At 44.1% G+C, this 19,833-nt stretch overlaps 2 protein-coding genes across 6 annotated transcripts in view; both read left to right on the plus strand.

The window, feature by feature from the left end:
* Positions 1-9,428, plus strand: part of LOC108156233 (band 4.1-like protein 4A) — a 58,876-nt gene extending 49,448 nt beyond the window's left edge. For 2 of the 5 annotated variants that reach the window (XM_017287575.2, XM_017287576.2), the window contains exons 16-18: positions 4,879-5,576; positions 8,786-8,794; positions 8,849-8,988. In XM_017287575.2, the coding sequence (XP_017143064.1) occupies positions 4,879-5,576; positions 8,786-8,794; positions 8,849-8,894 (753 nt within the window). In that variant the 3' untranslated portion in view covers positions 8,895-8,988. Of the gene's footprint in view, positions 1-4,878; positions 5,577-8,785 lie in introns of all 5 variants that reach the window. The other 3 variants (XM_017287578.2, XM_017287579.2, XM_033388966.1) reach the window with 2 other exon arrangements.
* Positions 9,429-12,531: 3,103 nt separating this feature from the next.
* Positions 12,532-14,279, plus strand: LOC108156236 (putative glycogen synthase kinase-3 homolog). Its single transcript, XM_017287584.2, has one exon. The coding sequence runs from the start codon at positions 12,656-12,658 to the stop codon at positions 14,165-14,167; it is 1,512 nt and encodes a 503-aa protein (XP_017143073.1). The 5' UTR covers positions 12,532-12,655; the 3' UTR covers positions 14,168-14,279.
* Positions 14,280-19,833: the final 5,554 nt, after the last annotated feature.

Below are 19,833 nucleotides of genomic sequence, written 5' to 3' on the forward strand. Positions count from 1 at the left end.
TGCCTCAACTCAAAAGTATGCTATGGCCAAAACTTTGCCCAATTTCACGCATGCCTAATTAACAACTGAAATATTCCAACTAATTTTTGTTTAGCGCACAAATAAATTACCCAAAAGTAAAAGACCCATAAAGACCCCCCACAGGGTCCAGAGTCCAGAGAGTCAAGACAAAAGGCTGAAGCATTAGCAGTGCGGGAGGAAGGAATGGCAATAAAAGGGAATAAATAATAAGCAACTATTTGCGCTACATTATCCGAGTTTATATAACAGACAAGATTTTCATCTGCGTGGGGCGGGGCGGTGGGGCGGTAACTTTTGGGCAAATAATTTCAACTAAAGCTGATGGCACAAATTTTGTAGCTGCCAGAGCAAAAATATTTACAATTCTAAAATAAATTCTGGCCCAGCTTCCAGCAGAGGCAGCAGCTCCTTGGATCTCACGACCCACTCTCATATATAGAAATAAGTGTGTGTGTGTGCGTAACGGGATATAGCCATATGTGTCTGTGTGTGTGTGTGTGCGTGTGTCACAAATGGCCAACAACAACAGCCAACAGCCAACAGCCACCGAGTACATAGAAACATTTTCGAAATGTTTGGCATAATTTTGCTATAAAATAAATTTTGCAAAATTGTTTTTCCTAAGCTGGGAAGCAGCTTAGTGAAGAGGAGACCCAGACCGAGACAGAGACGGAGACCCAGAACTGGAACTGAAACTGAAACTCAGAGAAGCAAGCAGCGCCTGACAACGCCTGGCAAAGGCAACGACATCAGCAAGGACATCAAATAAAACAAGCAAATCAAAAATTATGACAGCACAGCAAGGGGCAAGGCACAAGCCAAACATGAGCACAAGTACACGGGGATACGGAGGAGGCAGGACACATGGACAGCATCTTGGCCAGGCCAACAAAGTGGCAAAGTGCGCAGCCAGCGGCCAAGAGACAAACGCCAATGCTGACAACCCTCAAACGATGTCCCTTAGACGATGGGTGGAGAATGTTGTGGGTGGATTGTGGGTGCCCTCGGGCTGAGGGCGTGGCATGTCCTCGGCTCGCCCCCCGAAAAGCAGTTAAGTCAATAAATTTACTGATTTAATGTGGCAAAAGTTTCGATTGTTGTTGTCTCTGCCATTTGCTCTGGTGTTGTTTCAAGGGTTACAGGAAAAGGATGTCACCCTCCAATGAGGGTTTCGTCCTGTGTAAAACGCCTGCAGTTGTTATTATACCCATTGTTCTGACCCATGTTCTTGGTCCTGCCGCCTTCGGGCCACACCACACGCACATCCATGCGGAGCGAGCCAAATACCTAACAAATGTTAGATTAACACAATTGCCAAACAATAAAAGCAGCAAAGTAGGAGGAAAGCTTTGGCTTAAAGCGATTTGGCCAGGAAATTGCTTGCCAGGAGTAGATCTTAAAGATGGGAAGCGGAAATGGAAATGGAACGTCTGAGATGCAATTCGTATTTCTTCGATTAAACAAATTCAAATTAGTAGAGAAGAAAATTATTCATGTGCATAACTACTTCATCAAAGATTTATTCACAAAAGAAAAAGGACACAGACAACTTTAATCCCCTATAATTTAAAGCCTAAATTCGGAAAAAACGTATTCAAATCAAAGGATGAAATGGCATATACACATATTCCGATTTCGATTCCAATTCCGATTCAATAAACGTTATTACAACCTTTGCAGAAATCCATTAAATTTTAAACCATTAGACAACAATGTAACGTTGAAACAATAACGGAGCCGGCTTTTCGCACAGCTTCGGGCAAAAACCGGGCTTACAACAAATAATTATAAAAAAATATTTGTGATTGCCAATTGATTTATTGGCAGAAAACATTTTGTTCCCTGACAAATAGTGCGGAAAATGTAGAAAAACTTCAAACAAAGGCGAAAACTTTGAACAAATAATATTTTTATTTTCACGGAATCCGGCGATGATTTAATTATGCAGGATGCAGAATGTAGACGGACGTATTGAATGGAAAACACTCGACCGTATTTTTTTTATGGCGGCTCTAAGCGCTCTTTTGTATGCGTTCGCCTACGGGCGGCATATGTCATCGCATTCCTGCTATATTTTTATGCATTTTCCACATTTTTTTCCCAAACACAAATATTTCAAATGTTTTATGCATGGCCGGGAAAAAGGATTGAAGCTCCCGGGGCGCTGGAAAAAAACAAGAGAACTAAGCAGATGCGACAAAAGGTTGCTGGGTAATAATTATCTTTGACGGTGACAGTTGCTAGACGAGGTCGGACGAGCCCTGACATTGAATGCCATAAACGGAGTAGCCTTGTCCTCCCCGTTAGCTGCCGCGTGTTAATGAAGGGGGCGTTTGACACTCGCCAACATTTATGCCACACAATTTGATGCATTAGCGTGTCTATACTCTAGCGTCTGTCTGGGTGGGTGGCACGCCAAGGGCGTGTTTAACATGGGACCCTGCCCCATCCACACACACACCCATAAACGGGGGCGAAGAAAATTAATTAAATTCCTTTGGTTTGGGCTTTGGCCAATGCTGCCTTCTCGTCAAGTTTGTTTAAGCAATCTTGTACGTGTTTCCATTAGGCTACAATTCAAAGTTCATTATTGAATGGAAATGGGCGTGCCACAGCCCACCCTGGCTGGGGCATGGGGCATAATAGATAAGTTTCCCCGTTTTCCTGTTTCCCTGTTTCCCTGCTTTCTGTCTGTCTGTCTGTGTGGTGTGTTTCCTGTGAGGCAACAAATACGATTTTCAAGTTGAATGCAATTTTAATTAATAGAAAATCAAACAAAGTTTTGAGCCTTCCTTATGCTCATCCGCACACACACAAAATATATCTATATATATATATAGATATTGTACACATAAGTTGTGTGTGCACAAACTTGTAGTTGGCTACAAAAAGCATAAGCCAGAAGCAACACAAAGGCTTTAAGCTTCAGTGAGTGCAGGGTAGACACAAGCCCGAACCCATAGATACCCATAGGTTCCCTTTTAGGGTCTTCGAGTATGTTTGTGCACCTGTCTGATTTCATTTACAAATGAATATGTCGATCTCGCACTACCTGGCAGCCATTTTCCCCTGTTTCCCCGCCTGTTTATCTTCCCTTTTTGTCTGTGTCTATCTCTATCTCTATCTCTGCCTCTGTGTGTATCTGTGTGACTTTTGCCAAAGAACTTCGAATCATAAAGGCATCCAATGGGCCAAGGCAGAACGTGTCTTGAGCGGAAGTGAATGAGCTTTTAAGTGTATTGAGTCTGAGGCTGAAACGCTGGAGGAAGTGAGATTCAATGCGATTAGCTACCACACATGTCTGCCGGATGAATGGCTTCATACATTTCATAAATGCAAATTACAAGGTGCTTAATTTTGGTACGTTCTTTCCCTCAGGCTGACTAACTAAATATTTTCAAAGCGCTCAGAGAAAATTATGGCTAAATTAAGCCTGAAAAAGGCTAATGAATAGCGGTTAAATAAGCATTAGAGGCAGGAATTAAATATGGAAATAATCCAGGCGAGTGGAGAGATAATAATCAATTCTAGAAGTGAAACAAAATGCCAATAAAATGCTTTTATAAGAGATTGCTATCCAAATTAAGTTGGGGTTCAATCTAGACAATCATGACTGCAAATTTGACAGGAATCTGAGTGCTGAAGTAGAGATTTAAAATACATCAATGTTTGTTACTAACCGGAGACCTTAGCATACGCCAAAAAGGGATATATCTCATAGTTAAACGATAATGATTAATATTCAGTACATCATTCATCCCAAAATGTTGAAATTTACCGACACTTTGAAGGAGTTTGGAATACCTGTCTGCAATTTCTTGAAACTTATATGAAAAGTGCTGTCAAAGACTGGAGCATTCAATTCCGAAATTCAAGGCACACCATAGAAGTCCTCTCGTGTTGAACAAACTGTTGTTTTTTTTAGGAAATTTAAAGTTCAGTCCCCACTAGATGTGCGGTAACTAACCCCTGCTGCAGATACAGCTATGTACGTCTACAGCTGGTGGTACAACAAAGCAATCGCTCTATGCTATCAGCCGTGCAATCAAGAGCAAACCGCAGGGCGTGTGGCATACGGCGAATGTCGATTGGGTTGGGCCCCAGCCCCACGTACTCGTACACCTGTGTGCGTCGTTTGGTGCGGTTGGTCAGCTGTTTGGCTGCTGGCCACCGACCACCGACCCGCCGCCACTGGCCTCTCCGCAGAGAGTGCAATCAGGCGGACTTTTGTTCCCATTACCATTAGCATTGGCATTTGGCATTGTTGCTCCCGTTGCTATACGAATATTTTCCGCTGCTTTTCATTGTGTGTAATTAAAATTGTGTATCGGGACAGGTTGCGCCGGCGGCGCTAATGATAAATTTATAAGCAGAAAATGAGATAGAAATGGCGGAAAATGTCGGGAAATGGGGGAAAATGGGGGAAAATGTGGGTGCCTGTAATTTAATTAAAATTCGAAATAGCATAACATTTTTGTTGATTTTGTCAATGGATATTCGTGTTATTTATGATTTACATAGTCGTATAATTAAGCATGAAGTGCATGTCTCCGAGTCTCTAATCACCAGGGTCTGTGTCTATATCCATAGCTGTTATGATAGTAGTAAGTTTTGGCCTGATATCATTATATTGTATGAGTAGGACTGTGCTTAACTATAGTCGCGTAAGTGCATGCAAAGTTGTGCTAAAAACTATTCAAGAATGGAGCCTGATTAGAGCGAGTCCCAGTCCTGCAAGAAAGCTAAACCTTGTTTGTATTTTCAAAACCCCCCTCACACCGAACCAACCGAACCCCGAATTCGAAACCGTCACGAATGCCCCCCACCCACGCGACAACACACCCGAAATCGAAATAGATACGGACGCACTCGTCGTCGCATTCCTGCAGCGAGGAAGACGAGGCCATGATGGTGCTGGAGGCCATGCAACAGGATGCGGCACAGACCACCAATGACGAGACAGAAGACACAGATGACATTTATGATGATGAGGCAGCCGAGGCTGAGGATATGTTTGATGCAGACGCACCTTTGATGTCGCCAACCGGCAGCCACAACAGCACCAATAACAATACGTGCAACAACAACGCCATCAACAACAACAACAACGGGAGGCAGTGCCACACAGTGCCGGCAGTGGCAGGAACACAGGCGGGCAATATTAATTTCGATAATTGCAATGCGAATGTCTACAATGGTCAACATCAGCAGCAGCAGCTAGGCCCAATTACCACAGCAGACCAAACTTTAAATTGTCCCACACAGAACGCAAATACAAACACCAATATGAATACGAATGTCAAGTCCAGTAGCAATACCAATCCCACTACCAATACCAGTACCATTGCGAATGTTCCAACTAGCGATCCCCCGTCCAACGTAGCTGCCCCAAGCACCTCGACAACAACAACAACAGCGGCAGCAACAGCAGCAGCAGCAGCAGCATCATCGACAACAACAACTCTAACGAACTTTCACTCGAATTTACAACAAAATCAAAACATTTCCTCCAGCTTAGAGATAATCCTATCGCCAATTATCCAAAGTAGTCGACGGTAAGTTTTTATTTTCAGTTTGTTTTTCGGTTTCGATTGTACTCCTCGCCGCTTGATATGTGGGGCAACAATGCTACCCGTTCTACCTGTTTTGTGTTCTGTTTCCGTTTCTTTTTGTAGCTAACATGACAAGTTACTCAGATACTTATTTGACCTGCATGCCACATCGACAAACAATGAGAGTGACTACCCCTTTTAGCTGGAAATTGCATTCCATTTAGACCCTACCCCAAGTTGCAGTTGGCTTAAATCGAACCTATGTATAAAGGACATTGTGTTAAAGTGTTTTGCTAGAACTGAACCTAGGGAATGTTGAAGAAGAGATTGCCTATTATTTCAGTTTCCTTTTCATGCATTCATCCCCTCCTGTGCATCGCCTTTTGTTCATACTGAAATCTATGAGATGATCCTTTCGTATGCATAACCCTTATTCTGTTCGTTTTGAAAGAATCCCCAGATGATTCGTGCAATGTGAACTCCCTGTGAGATGGCTTATTATTTAATTCCATTTAACTTTAACATCCCTTCTTACGCATAACCTTTATTGAATATCCGTTCAAATTTAAAACAAAAATCCCCAGCAAAGACACAGAAGACATCTCCTTTAAGTGTGCAAAAACAAAAACGGAACGAAAACATTATAAATTATGTATTAATGTGCCCGTTAGGCCTGCGGAGCTCTGGAATCGGAGTCTAGAGGAGTCCCGGTCTCTGTGGGATCTCCCCAAACAGTTTTTGGCCTTTTGCCCTCCGTCGCCGCCTCCCCTCTCGCATTGTCAGCTGCCAATTTTCAATTGCCTCCAGGCAAAGCCCCTGCCCCGAGTGGGCCTGTGGGGTTGTGGGGTGGCAGGCGGCAACGATAACAATCGAGGGAGGGCGAACAACAATGGGAAAGCCTCTCGCAGGCAAACATTCATTTTCATTTCAATTTCACTCGGTTCTTGCTTTCATTTTGGATTTACATTTGATTTGACTGCGATGCGTACGCCGTTGTTTGCCTCCATCTTGGCGGAGTCTGCCTCCGTTTTTGCATCGACTGCCTCGACGTTTTCACGCTTCGAAAGACAGTGGGAACGCACAAATATTTATGTAAGCTGGAGGAGACAGGGCGAAAGCGAATGGTACTAGGAAATTCGACAGCCTATTTACAAATGAATAGGTTAATGTCATTGGAGTGGATGGTGGGTGGTGGGTGGTGGGCGGTAGGCAGATTCTGCCACGTTGTTTACGAGCCAAACTTGGGGCAAATTGACTTTAAACATGTCAATTTAAATGTGGCCTCGACCCTTGGATACAATTTCATCCCCCAAAAGAAGCATTCCGCTGTGTACGTGTGTCTGTGCGCCTCATTAAGGCACTCCCCCAAAAAGTAGGCTATACATTGTCGTTCAGTCAGAAATATTACCCATACGCCGCATTGCACGCAGCCAGTGAAGCAACAAAATGACAATTTCACAACAAATTAAATGCCCAGCCAGGCGAGCAGACAAACCAACATTCATATGTTCGGGGAGTACACCCGGACATTCCTTTGAAATGGGTTTTGCAAGTAAATGACCTTCAAACTCGATAAGCGAGAAACAAAACAAGCGAAAGTGCTGAAAATATACATAATTTTCAGGGCACCACCAAGACAAAGACCTCCCCCACTCACATCCCCATAAATGTATATATATGAAAATATGATAGGACACAAAACAAACACACACACGCTCTGCCACAGACATTAAAATATACGATCCCGGGCTAGAGCGAGCCGGGAAAATGATATTTCTGCCGGCTCGATGGCCAGGACCATGTCTCTGTGCCTCCATCCCTCCATAAATACAAATTTCAACAAAACAACAGGCCACAAAACAAAAATAACCCAGCCAAAAAGAAAAATACAACAACAAAAATAAGCGATGAAAGCAAAAAAAAAAAAGGCGCAATGGTGTCGCAACAACAAGCCAGCGCCAGAAAAGGCAAACATTTCATATCATAGAAATACTTTGGAGCCAAATAAACAAAAGTTGTGGCGGCGACTGGAGGGAAAATATTCCAACAGTTGAAAGGGAATGTTGTTTCGGTTAGGGGTCATATGTGAAAACTTAGATACACTTTCCAGAAAATTCTTAGAATAGGAAGCAAGGAATGAAGGTATACATATCGATCCCTAAATAAGGCACTCAAATGAAGCGTTCTTCTGCCTACCATATGATCATTGTGATCTCGCACACCCTTTTCCCAGCTATTTTTGAGTATTCATGTCTCACCTTCACCAGAAACCACACCAACTCGCTCTTGAGAAGAGTATGAGACCTCCACAAAAGGTCGGCGCATTCGACCTTGCTACAACAACGACAATTCTTATTTCCCTGTGGCCCCCCCTAGCCTGTCCTAGCTATTCGACCCCCTAGATCCACAGCGATTCGACCATTTTGTGCCCCATCGCGACTTGTAGCTAGGCCACACGCAACCGGAGAAAAGGGGCAACCAACAAAAGGACGCAGCACAAAACTTTACGCATTTTTGTCACAGCAACAGCAACAACAACAACAATACAAAATAGAGAGAAAAACGAGAGAAAGGAAAGAAAAGTGCTGAAAATGTGGAAAGTGCCAGTGGCAATCGTAAATTTGACGCACATTTCAGCTCCGTGGGCGAAGGAGATAAGCTTATGAATGGCTATATAAAAACTCAACATCGGTGGGGCACACTCCGTCTAGCATTATGTGTGGAGTGACTTTTTGTTCGCTGTTTATTCGGTTTTTCTTTTGGTTTATGATTAAATAAAGTAATTATTTGTGTTGTGGCGCCGACTAAAATGATAAAAAAAAAGTATTCAATTTGGAGGACAGCCAAGACGTAAAAACTGGATTTAGTAAGGCCGTAAAGGCGGCCTGCTTTTAATTTATAGCACCACAATTGTGACACACATAACGTATACGCACTGTAGAGCCCACTAACCATCCCGACTCACAAAACCAACCATGTACTCACACTTACACTCACTTGCATAACCAAATACACTCACTCACTCACACAGTCACTCGTGCAAAACTTACATACATATATGTGAAAATCGAATCAACAAGAAAACTTTTCCTAACATGTGCAAATATTTTCTCTTCCTTCTCTTCCGTTTCCGTTTCTCTTTTTCAACATTTTGTTTCATGCAACCGCAAACGTGCAACTGCAACTGAAACTGCAACCACCTCAAAAAACAGAGCGCAATTGTAAGCGAAATGAGCACAGAATTGTGAGAATTAGCTAAATTTAATTTGCAATAGCCAAAGCCCGCCACCGCCCACAACAACGTACCTGCCCTGGCAGTAGGACCCGGTGGCAGCTCCTCGAATCCGCCGCCCACGGCCTTCTGCAAACTTTGGTTGCAGCAACAGGAAAAGCAGCAACAGCAGCAGCAGCAACAGCAACAACTCTATGAGCAGGAGCAGCAGGCATGGCTCTAGGAAAGAATAAACTACATCCACAACACGCACAACATGTAAGTGGAAAGTTAAATGGAAACTACATGCGGGCTCTTGCACAAAAGTGTGCTACGGAGAAGCAGGAGCAGCACCACCAAGAGGCAGCAGCAGCCAACAACCAGCAGGCAACAACCGACAGGCAACAATAAACAACATTTAAAAGCCGCCGGGGCCAAAGTTGGGGCCAAAAGTTGGGCAGAGACTCTTTTCGTTTGCAAATTAAGTGCACATTATGCCAACATGTAAATAGATAATGTAGTTCTATATATATATATGTAACTCTATGTGTGTAATTGTACATAAGTTTTGAAAATTTACAAAAAAAAAACGAGAATAAAAAAGTTAATCAGCTAAGCCAGGAAACACTCTAAAAACCCAAAAGGAACAGGAAATATGCAATGGAAAATAAAGAGAAACGAAAAACAAAGTTAGCTTAAGATGCGAATAATCAAAAAGCCAAAAAAGCAAATGTATCTCACAGATAAACAACAGCAAATGGGGGTGGGCAGGGGAGGCGAGGGGGCTGGTCTGGCATAAAAGCAAAAATAAATTGTGCGTTAATGATAAGCGGGGCACATTTCAGCGGCATAAAATTTATTAAAATATGCGCACGAGCCAGACAACAGGCGATGGAACGACGGCCTAAGGAATCTTTGGGGCCAGCCCCCCCAACATGTATTTATGCTTGCCAGGCGCACACACACACACACACACACAACACACACACAAAGATAAGCAGAGAGTGAGTGGGAGGGAGATACATGGAAAGCGACTTTGCCCGGAAATCGTTAGCGATAAATATAAAATTTTATTGTTCTCCTTGTATCTGTATCTGTGTGTGCGTGGGTGTTTGTGTGTATGCGTGTGTGGGTGTGTGTGCTCCTGCAAGTAAATTAAATATACGTTTTTATTAACTACTAAGAACCAATTTGATACGCATTTAAATAATGCCTCTTACACAAGATCACACACACACACAAACACCCACACACCGACACACAGAAAAAATTATGTAAAATTTAATTTTACTGCATTTGAAGAGGAGAGTAGGAGGAGTAGCAGCAGAAGCAATAGCCAAATAAATGTAATAGCCTATGTATGTAATTTAAATAATAATAAAATATTCGAATACTATGTATGCAACACGAAAAAGATACTTTAGTTATAGATCTACCTACTCGTATGTGTATTGTATGGTTATGTGGCTATTGCCCCCGAAAACTACTTACTTACTTATGCCAACAACGTCCAATAATTTCAATAATATTTGTGTAAGCGTAACGCCGGAAGGACGGAAGGGAGAACTTTTGACCATATTTGTATTTATATACACTTTAAGCCCAATTTAGTTTAGTTTAATCATTTGGCAGCTAATTTAAGTGCTCAACCTTTCTGTGAATGGGAATGTCTGCTCTATCTATCTGTCCGTCCGTCATGCACTCTCCGTGTAAATATCAAACAAACTGAATGACCCTTTACTGTCCCCACTTGAACTCTGCTGTCCTGTCCTGTCGTGTCCCTCAAACAGAACACACAAATCAAATGAAATATAATAAAACTACAGATTATGATCGGATTAGAGTTACGAATATGGAATGCATATGAAAAAATATTATCGATTAAAAAAACCATATACACAAAAATCTATTTCATATTGGTGTAAACGTAAACAAATAAATACGATTAAATGTCTCTAACAAGATTTTACCATGAGTGTGTCACTTTTTTATATATATACATATATATATCTAATATATACAATACAAATAAAGAAATAAACTGCAAGCGACATTTTATAAAAAAAAATCCACAAAGCAAAGCAAATTTCATTTCAATAGGGGGCAAGCGGTAAGTGGAAGGCGGCCAGGGGTTATGCCACCCTCAGGGCCACTTCAACTGTAACGAAACAGTAAAAAAGCGTAACAAAAGCCAACTCTGATAAGCAAGTGGCCGGCCAGAGAATAAGACAAGTCGAAAAAGCCCGCCAAAGCCCAGCGATAAGAAGCCAAGATGCGAGAAGACAAAGGCGACAGCACAACTTTCAAGTCGAAAGTCCCGGGTCCCGCGTCCCCAATCCCGTGTCCCGTGGACAACAATGCACGGGCCAGGAGAAATTAGCAAACTTACGCAGCACAAAGGAATCCTCCTCACGAATTATGAATGGCTCTGCTCAAGAGGCCCCAAGATAGTCAAAGGAACTGACACGATAATGCCAGCGCACAATCACAATCACAAGAGGGCTAAAAGCAATTTCAAGCAGTTGGGGCTCATCTCTAACTATAAGTTAGAGCTCAAGTTGGTTCCTACGAAACGTGTGCTAAGTGCCCGGGGAAAGGGAGTTCATCTAACTCGTTTCAAATAAGTACGCCATTGGCGTAAAGTGTGAGGCTATGAATTTATGTAGAAATATTTAAGGGGCGGAATAAGGAATTCTTAAATCTATAAGGCGACTCTTTTCACAGCATTGGGCGGCATGGGAAAACCCCATTTATGCAGAGGTTCTGCTAAGAGAAGACTCAAAACTCTAAAAAGCAACATTTCAAGCCACACAAAGCCAGCTCCGTTAGCTTTCCGATATATTACGCGTTTTCTTTAGACTTGGTTAAGCTTTCACATGAGAGCTTTCGCAGAGTCCCTGGACAAAGCGATCAATAACGATCGATTACTATCGATTACTTGGGCTTCAAGGCATTTTTTTTACATATGTTTATTTCAAGAATTTCAACGTTAGCGGCAATATTGCTGTTAGATTCCTTAAATAAATAATCTGTTTCTTAAATGCAATACATTTAAAAAAAAAAATTCTATCAACTATCGTTTACTGTCTAAATAATAATCGATAACTCGTTCAGACGATGGCCATCTATAAGGCATTTTAGCATATGCTGATTTCAATAATTTCAACGACAGATGCATTATTGCTTTTGGATTCCTTAAATAAATATTCTGGCTCTTAAATGCAAGCAATTTTTTAAAATGTGTTTGATCAACTATCGATATCTGTTTGAATGATGATCGATAGCTCGTAACATGAATACAGCATTTAAATATGATATCGAAAAGCTCGTGATGAATATAAATAATACTAGTAAAACTCAGATCAACGAAAATTTTCAGCAGCTAAATCAGCGTATGGAAATCATAAGTAGAAAGTAAGTAGAAACCTGTCTCTTGGTTGACCTGCTGCTATTGGTTTATCCAAAAGATATATATCGATTATTACTGGAAAATCAATCGATGTCTAAATTTTTGTTATTTTCTTCTTTAGGATGTCATTGCCTCGAGTCTGAGAGAGTACGAAAATTCCAGTTCTTGGACGATCTGATCATCATTATAATTGCAACTTGAAGTAGAGAAGTAGAAGCGTACATCTTGCAATATTTATTGTAGCTTATCGCGTCTAATCCCACTGTACCAGAGTCGGACTACAGTTTTGTTTACATTTCCTATTATTCCGAGGAAAAACTGTGAAACCCGAGCAGGCTTTGATGGAAACATCTGTGAGCTTCCACAGAACTTTCATAACTCAGCCAGCCGTTGAGTATATTTTTTTAAGAAATATTAAATTCGATTATATTGAGCACACAAAGAGCGATAAACTATCCAGGCATGTCGATTCCCAAGAGCAGCGGCTTAAGCAATAAGGTGATCACAGTGGTGGCCACTAATGGTTATGGAGCAGACACAATGAGCGAGATCAGCTACACGGACACAAAAGTGGTTGGGAACGGCAGTTTCGGGGTGGTCTTCCAGGCCAAGATAGTGCCCAGCAACGAGGAGGTGGCCATCAAGAAAGTGCTGCAGGATCGCCGCTTCAAGAATCGCGAGCTCCAGATCATGCGTAAGCTGCGCCACGACAATATCGTGAGCCTCAAGTACTTCTTCTACTCGAGCGGCGAGAAGCGCGACGAGGTGTACCTCAATCTGGTGATGGAGTTCATACCGGACACCCTCTACAAGGTGGAGCGCCAGTACGCCAGGGCCAAGCAGACGCTGCCCGTGAACTACGTGCGGCTCTACATGTACCAGCTGCTCCGGGGCATGGCCTACCTGCACAGCATCGGCTTCTGTCACAGGGACATCAAGCCGCAGAACATGCTGCTGGACACGGACACGGGCGTCCTGAAGCTCTGCGATTTCGGCAGCGCCAAGCAGCTGGTGTCTGGAGAGCCGAACGTTTCGTATATCTGCTCGCGCTACTACCGCGCACCGGAGCTGATCTTCGGGGCCACCGACTACTCGACCAAGATCGACGTCTGGAGTGCTGGCTGTGTCCTGGCTGAGCTGCTGCTCGGACAGCTGATCTTTCCGGGCGACTCGGGCGTCGACCAGATCGTGGAGATCGTCAAGGTGATGGGCACCCCGACCACGGAGCAGCTGCACGACATGAATCCCCACTACAAGCAGTTCAAGCTGCCGCAGCTGAAGCCCCACCCCTGGTCGAAGGTCTTCCGCATTCGCACCCCCGCTGAGGCCATCGATTTGGTGTCGAAGCTGCTGATCTACACGCCCAATGCCCGTGCCAGTCCGCTGATGGGCTGTGCCCATCCCTTCTTCGACGAACTGCGCCAGGATCCGTACCAGCTGCTGCCAAATGGCCGCAGCCTGCCGCCGCTATTCAATTTCACCGACTACGAGCGCACCATCGAGCCGAGTCTCAATCCTCTGTTGAGCCCCCGATCGGGGAGTAGCCCGCCGCCCGTCCGCGACAACGCGCATTATCGTCATCGTCATACGGCTGGTCAAGAGGCTGAGCCAAAGACCGGGCCAATATGCAAGCCGCCCAAGCGATTGTCTGCCAATCTGCCCCAGCCGGCTTTGAAGGTGGTCGGTACAGCTCCAGCATTGATCCGGCAGGACATGGGAAATGGCGATCACGCGGATGCAGCAGAACAGCAGGACGACTCGGTGGATACCGAAACACTCGTCGCATTTGATGCTGCCATTGCCTATGAGGGCAATGACAGCGATCCGAACGAGGACGGGGTGGACTACGAGGATGATGGGGGCCAGTCCAACACCGCCGCAAGCAACACCTTTAAGGAAGCCAAGGAGAATGATTCGGATGAATCGGATGAAGACACCCTCGAGGAGGAATCTACCGAGAGCGACGATGATTAGGACGTCAAAAAAAAAACCAATGATTTTCAATCTATACTAAATACAAGCTAAAGCTTGAACTAAAATTATAATTAATCGCAACAATAAAATTTATATGTATCTTCTGGGGTAATAAATCGCTCAAATATGGGCCTGGTCTTTGCATGATCGTCATTCCGTCCATTAAGGAATCTCTACAGTTCTCCTGGCATGCCATTTACCGAATCCGAGCGTAGAGCCTAAAAATAGACTTAATTATTTAGAGGCCAACACAATGTTAGGGTGGCGCGGCGCCTTTAGGTCGTTCTGGCCCGTCCATGTCGGGCTCTATAAATATAAATTTTCGCGTTTTATGGCCAAGCAAATACAAATACAACAATAAAGGCTGTCTTGAGTAACCGAAGTGTGGCATACTCTATTCAATTCCATAATCAATATACTCGTACAAGTTCTTGAGTTTTTGTTGGGGATATCTTTAGGAAGAAATGGTTTTGCTCCGAAGGCTAGACGATGTAGTAGTCCAGCAGTCATTTCTTTTAGCTCACAGTATTAGAAAAATATAAGTATAAACAGGGCTGATCCGTCATCGTATACTTCTCTACGTCTATTCCAAAATCAAAACACCCTCTGGAAAGGCCATAACCGGAGACCGGCACGCACACATGTCCTGACTGGAGGCGAGTCACATTTCCTGCCACGTCCTTTGGTGTCCTGCTGCAGGCCCCTCTTTCTCTTTTGCTCCTTCTATGTATGTGTGTGTGTGTGTGTGTTTGTTAATGTGGTAAAATGAATTTTCAGTTTCATTAGTTAAATTGAATAATGGAAAACTTTGTTCGCCACATTTGACTCATTGTTGTTGTTGTTGTTTCTGACTGTTTCTGTTGGCCTTGTCTGGCCCGGCAGCGAAAGTTACACTTCCGTTTGGCCCTACAACCACACGCACACACACACACACACACACACTCACACAGGCATACAGGCCACACAGAACATGGAGTAGGAGCCAGGCAATAAAGCAAATTTATGCAAACGATAAATTTCGTGAGAGGGCAAATGTTTGTTTCCCGCCAGTTGGTGGCCTCCGTGTCCATTGTTGTTTCTGCTTCTCCTGCTTCTGTACTGTTGGCATAGCAGACCCCGAAACAAGCCCCGGAACTAGTGCAGTTAGTGGCCATAAGTAGCTGTTACCAATTGCTGCCTGCCCGCTCGCTGGCCGAGTGCTGGAGTGCCGAAATGATGAAGAACCCATTAAAATGCTCTTGACTCTTAGATAAACCAGTATGCGCTGGAAATCGTAATGGAAATGTGCATATGAAATATTGTCAGATTAAATATTTTGTGGAATGACTTTTTTAATGATTATTTTCATATTAGCTTTGAAATTAAAATGTTTAAAATTAAATTTCATAGCTAATTTATAGCAGTTGAAATATAAATGAAATATGTTTTCCATAGAGGGTGGGAAATTAGATTTAAATTGTTATTTCATGGAAAAAAATAGCAATCCAAATTCTACTATTTAGTGTCCCAAGTGCTCTTTGCTTTTGGTCTAAAGTTTGGAGTTCTTGAAAAGAAAGCATCTTGTTGTTCCTGGTTTTGTTGTGAATTTTGATACCTGAATGGTTTACTTAATTCTTATCTAAAGGATGCTGATTTCCTTCTGCTGCAGGAAGATGCAAAGTTTAAAATGTACTTTCATTAAGGGGAAAAGTCAGGCACACAGACGCACGAACCCTCTGCCGCTGCTCACTCGTGCACCCGCACGAGTGGAAAATCTTTTGCAACAACGATTACTTGGCAACACTAACAGGCAACCACAGGAGTACGGGCGGACGGACAGGATGGGGCAGACACTCCGGCAGAACACTCCGCTCCGGCGGCACGGCTCAGTAATAAACACGCCGATGACTATTTACAAAGTGTTAGCTGCGGGACTGCGGGACTGCGGGTTGTGTGCTCTCCTGTTTGCTGTTTTCGGGTGTCTGCAGCCAGCAGCAAACCTTTGACTCGAGTGAGATTACGATATGCTACATAATAGAAACCCATGCAGCCATGAACAGTGCGAGTCGAGTCGAGGAGGTGTGGCAGAGGTGTCTGGAGCAGAGGACTCCCATTCGCAGCAATGAAACATTTTTCGGCAACAGCAGCCAGGGGGCCACATGGCATCGTAACTTGCAGGCATTTTACGGCCTTTTGGGCAGCAGAGTACAGTGGGAGTGGGCCCAAAGAACAGAGACAGGATCAGGGATAAGGGGGCATGCTGTCTGTTCGTTCTGCTTTCAATGGCTACTAACAAGCAACCGCCCAGGCCCAAGCCCAAGCCCAAGCTCAAGCCCAAGGTGAATGTGGTTAAAGTGTTTTCGGTTAAAGCAGTCGTGGGCCAAAGCATTTGCATAAACAGTAAAAACCTTCGCACCAAAACGCCAAGCACAGAAGCCAACAAACAAACACTCACAAATAGAGACAGACAGAGAGACAGGCCCAGAGATACAGATAGAGATACAAATACAGATAAAAGTGTCAGGGCGGAGGCAGGGGGACTTCCTGTTGATATTGCAACTGCCGTTTGTCGTGGAGTGGCACCGGAATTATTTTATTTCCGTTTCCGGGCACGCACACTTGTAGCTACCTGAAGTTGTAACGCTGTTGAAAATGCCCCTGCGGTTGCTACCTTTCAGCACCCTGATAAATTCTCACTAAATGCACTTTTAATGGGCTTCGGATCGGCACCAGGCACCGGCAACGACACCAGGCACCAGACCCCGGCCCCGGCACTCTCCAAAAACTAACCCGAAATGGAAACCAAATACCATCGGAATGTGTGGTGCCTGAGATGCACAATATTCGCCTAGAAATTTGTTTGTGGGACTATAATTGGATATCGGATTGCTGTTCTACATAATAATTTATAGGCTTTATGCATTTTCCATTGCCTGCAATCATGTTTTGCCAATTGTTGTCTAATTTCAAGGCTACATTAAGTGTAGCCCATGATTATTTCATCTCGACATTGCAAGAGGATTCCATTGGAATTAATTGAAATGTTGTTGAATTTCTGTCTCCCATAGATGGAAATGAGGAGATATTATATTTAATTAATTATTGTTTGCTCTAGAATAATGTTTATTGTTTCCCTTTTTTGTAAATACATAAAAATATGTTCTTTTCCCATTTTCAAGCTATATAAATTTTCGCATCTCTAATGGGGAGTGCCTGGTACGTGCACATCTCCACGCTGTATTTGAAATTGTATATGTTGCTATTTTTTAGACCAGTGGCGGAGGGAAGTGCAGGAAGGAAATGCGAGACTGGTGGGGTCTGGGCCGACTCTGGGGGGTAGAGCTGTGCGAGTGGGGCCACTGGCCCTGCGGTTTGGGCCGAATATAGCAGTTGAGTTAGTTATGCGCTGCTTGCGGTTTCGCTTTGACTATTTTTGCGTGCAGAAATGCCCACCCGGAGAGGCAGGCAGGCCGGCAAATTCCAGACACACTAATTAGGAAATTGTACGCTTTAATGCAGTTTCAACTGAATAAATTTTATGTTTAAAAGTAAAAGACTAAGCCAAAAATGTGACAACATAAAAGGCGTCCCTCTCACCCGTGCCCCCTTGCCCCCTAGCCACATGCTGGCCATTTATGGACTTGAACTTTTTGCCACTAGCTGCACAAGTTGTGGCACAAAATTGAAGTTTTAATTGGATTTGCGATTCAATTAACAGATTTGTCAGCATGTAAACAGTTTTATGATGACCCAACAGCGACAGAGAATCGTGGAGAAACCGTGTCCAGAACAGATTTGGTGTGCTGCTCCTTTTGCAATTGCGTTTCCCACCTTTTGCTCACTTTGTGGAATGAAATTTATTGAAATTGATTTGCCATTTTAATGGAATTACTGTGCAAGGCGGCCAGTGGCCAGTGGCCAACAGGGAAAGGTAGGAGAAGCAGCTATCGAGCTATCGAGCTATCGGGCCATGGGAGTGGCAGTGAAAAGCATTCCCAGCTCGGCGTTTAATTGAAATCTTTTAATTAGTTTGATTTTCCAATCAAGTGGCATAGAAGACAAACAGGAGAAGCCGCTGGGAGAGAGAGAGAGCTAAGGAGTTGTGGGATGTGGCCTGCCCCAAAACCAGTTCGTTGCGGTTAGGGGAGGCCCCCGAGCCGCATTGTCTAGCATTTAAGGAAAGCCAATTAGTTGCAATGCCTTGAAGTATGCTTTTGGGGCTGCGTGGTCTGAGTTCGAGTTCGATATCCATTATGTTGTTCACGTCGATTGTCTGTCGATTACAAATTCTCTGGCTCCACCTCCCTTAAGTGGGCTATGCAAAAGCATTCCCCATGCCACCGGGCAGCCCCCATTTTCCCCATTTCCACCCCTTATCCAGCCCGCATTCGTTGTTCTCATCGTTGCGCAACATAATCATTATCCTTGGCTTAACTCGAGTGGCGGCAGGAGCCGGCAGAGTGGGTCTGTGCCAGGCTCTGGCAAAAGGATTTCGCCTATTGATTCCACAAAGTGAAAGCCAAATCCACATGATATCAATTTGCTTTCAACGTTACGCCGTTGGCGTAAATAACCGAAACAGACGCCCCGCCATTCAGGGGGGGGGGGGGGGCGCACGCAGGACCCTGGAGCTGGAATGTGTTTCTGTCTCGGGAAAGCCGTCTAAAGCGACTCCTAGCGCTTGACAGACAGCAGCTGGAGGCGAGCTTCGGCGTCGAATAAAAGCCACTGGTTCAATGGCAGCCAATGAAAGGAATCAGCTCACGAGAGAAGATAATGATGGAGGGATATACTTCTCCAAGCCCCAACCAATTAACTAATTAGAATTCCAACTAAAAGTACTCCCCGTTAAGATGAGATCTCAGATCTATCTTCGCCCTCCCATCCACTTATAACTAGCCATAACTTACATTAGCTCTGCGCAGGCATACCCAATTATGGTGCCTGCCACTCCTTAATTTCTTGCCACAATCCGTAACTTTTTAAACCAGAACTCTGTGGCGGCAGAGGAGCAAAAAACGCAACAAACCCCGGGAACAAATCCATTATAAGCTTATGCCAAAAGCGTAATGTAAACTTTTCACACGAATTGCGGGTCTCACTCTCGCCTCCGCCCCAGCCTCCGCCTCAGACAACGCCGAGCAATTATTTTAAATACGCCGTCAACGCCGCCGCCAAACACAAACTAACCAGACAAACAGGCGGAGAGCCGGCAGGATCTGAGGAGCAGTCTGCTGCTCCCCACGAATGGTGGATCCAGCAGCGTACGTGCATAATTAATTCAGCGCATAAATTGAAGACGCTGCTGCCTCTGTCTCGGCCCCTGCAGAGGATAGACTGGGGCCGGGACGCCAAGGAGCGAGTAAGTCTATGAAATTATAAACTTTATCCTTTGGAGTCGCGAGTGTCAAATGGCGACTGGCTTTTTGATGTCACACAGCTCCCCCGCACAGGACTTTAAATAAATTAAAAAACGCAAATGATTGTGCCAAATGGAAAACGCTCCCCCGATGCTGTCAAAGGAAGTGTGCCACCACCCCAGAGGAGCGTCCAGAAATGGAGCATCCGCCAGAAAACTAATCCAAATGCGAAAGTATAGAAACTTTCTGATAATTATGATGGAAACATCTCGAATTGTTCAGCGGAGTGCAAATGGCATATGCAAATTGCGTAAAGGAATGGCAATG

The sequence above is a fragment of the Drosophila miranda genome, chromosome 2 (genome assembly GCF_003369915.1).
Source record: "Drosophila miranda strain MSH22 chromosome 2, D.miranda_PacBio2.1, whole genome shotgun sequence".
Lineage (NCBI taxonomy): Eukaryota > Metazoa > Arthropoda > Insecta > Diptera > Drosophilidae > Drosophila > Drosophila miranda.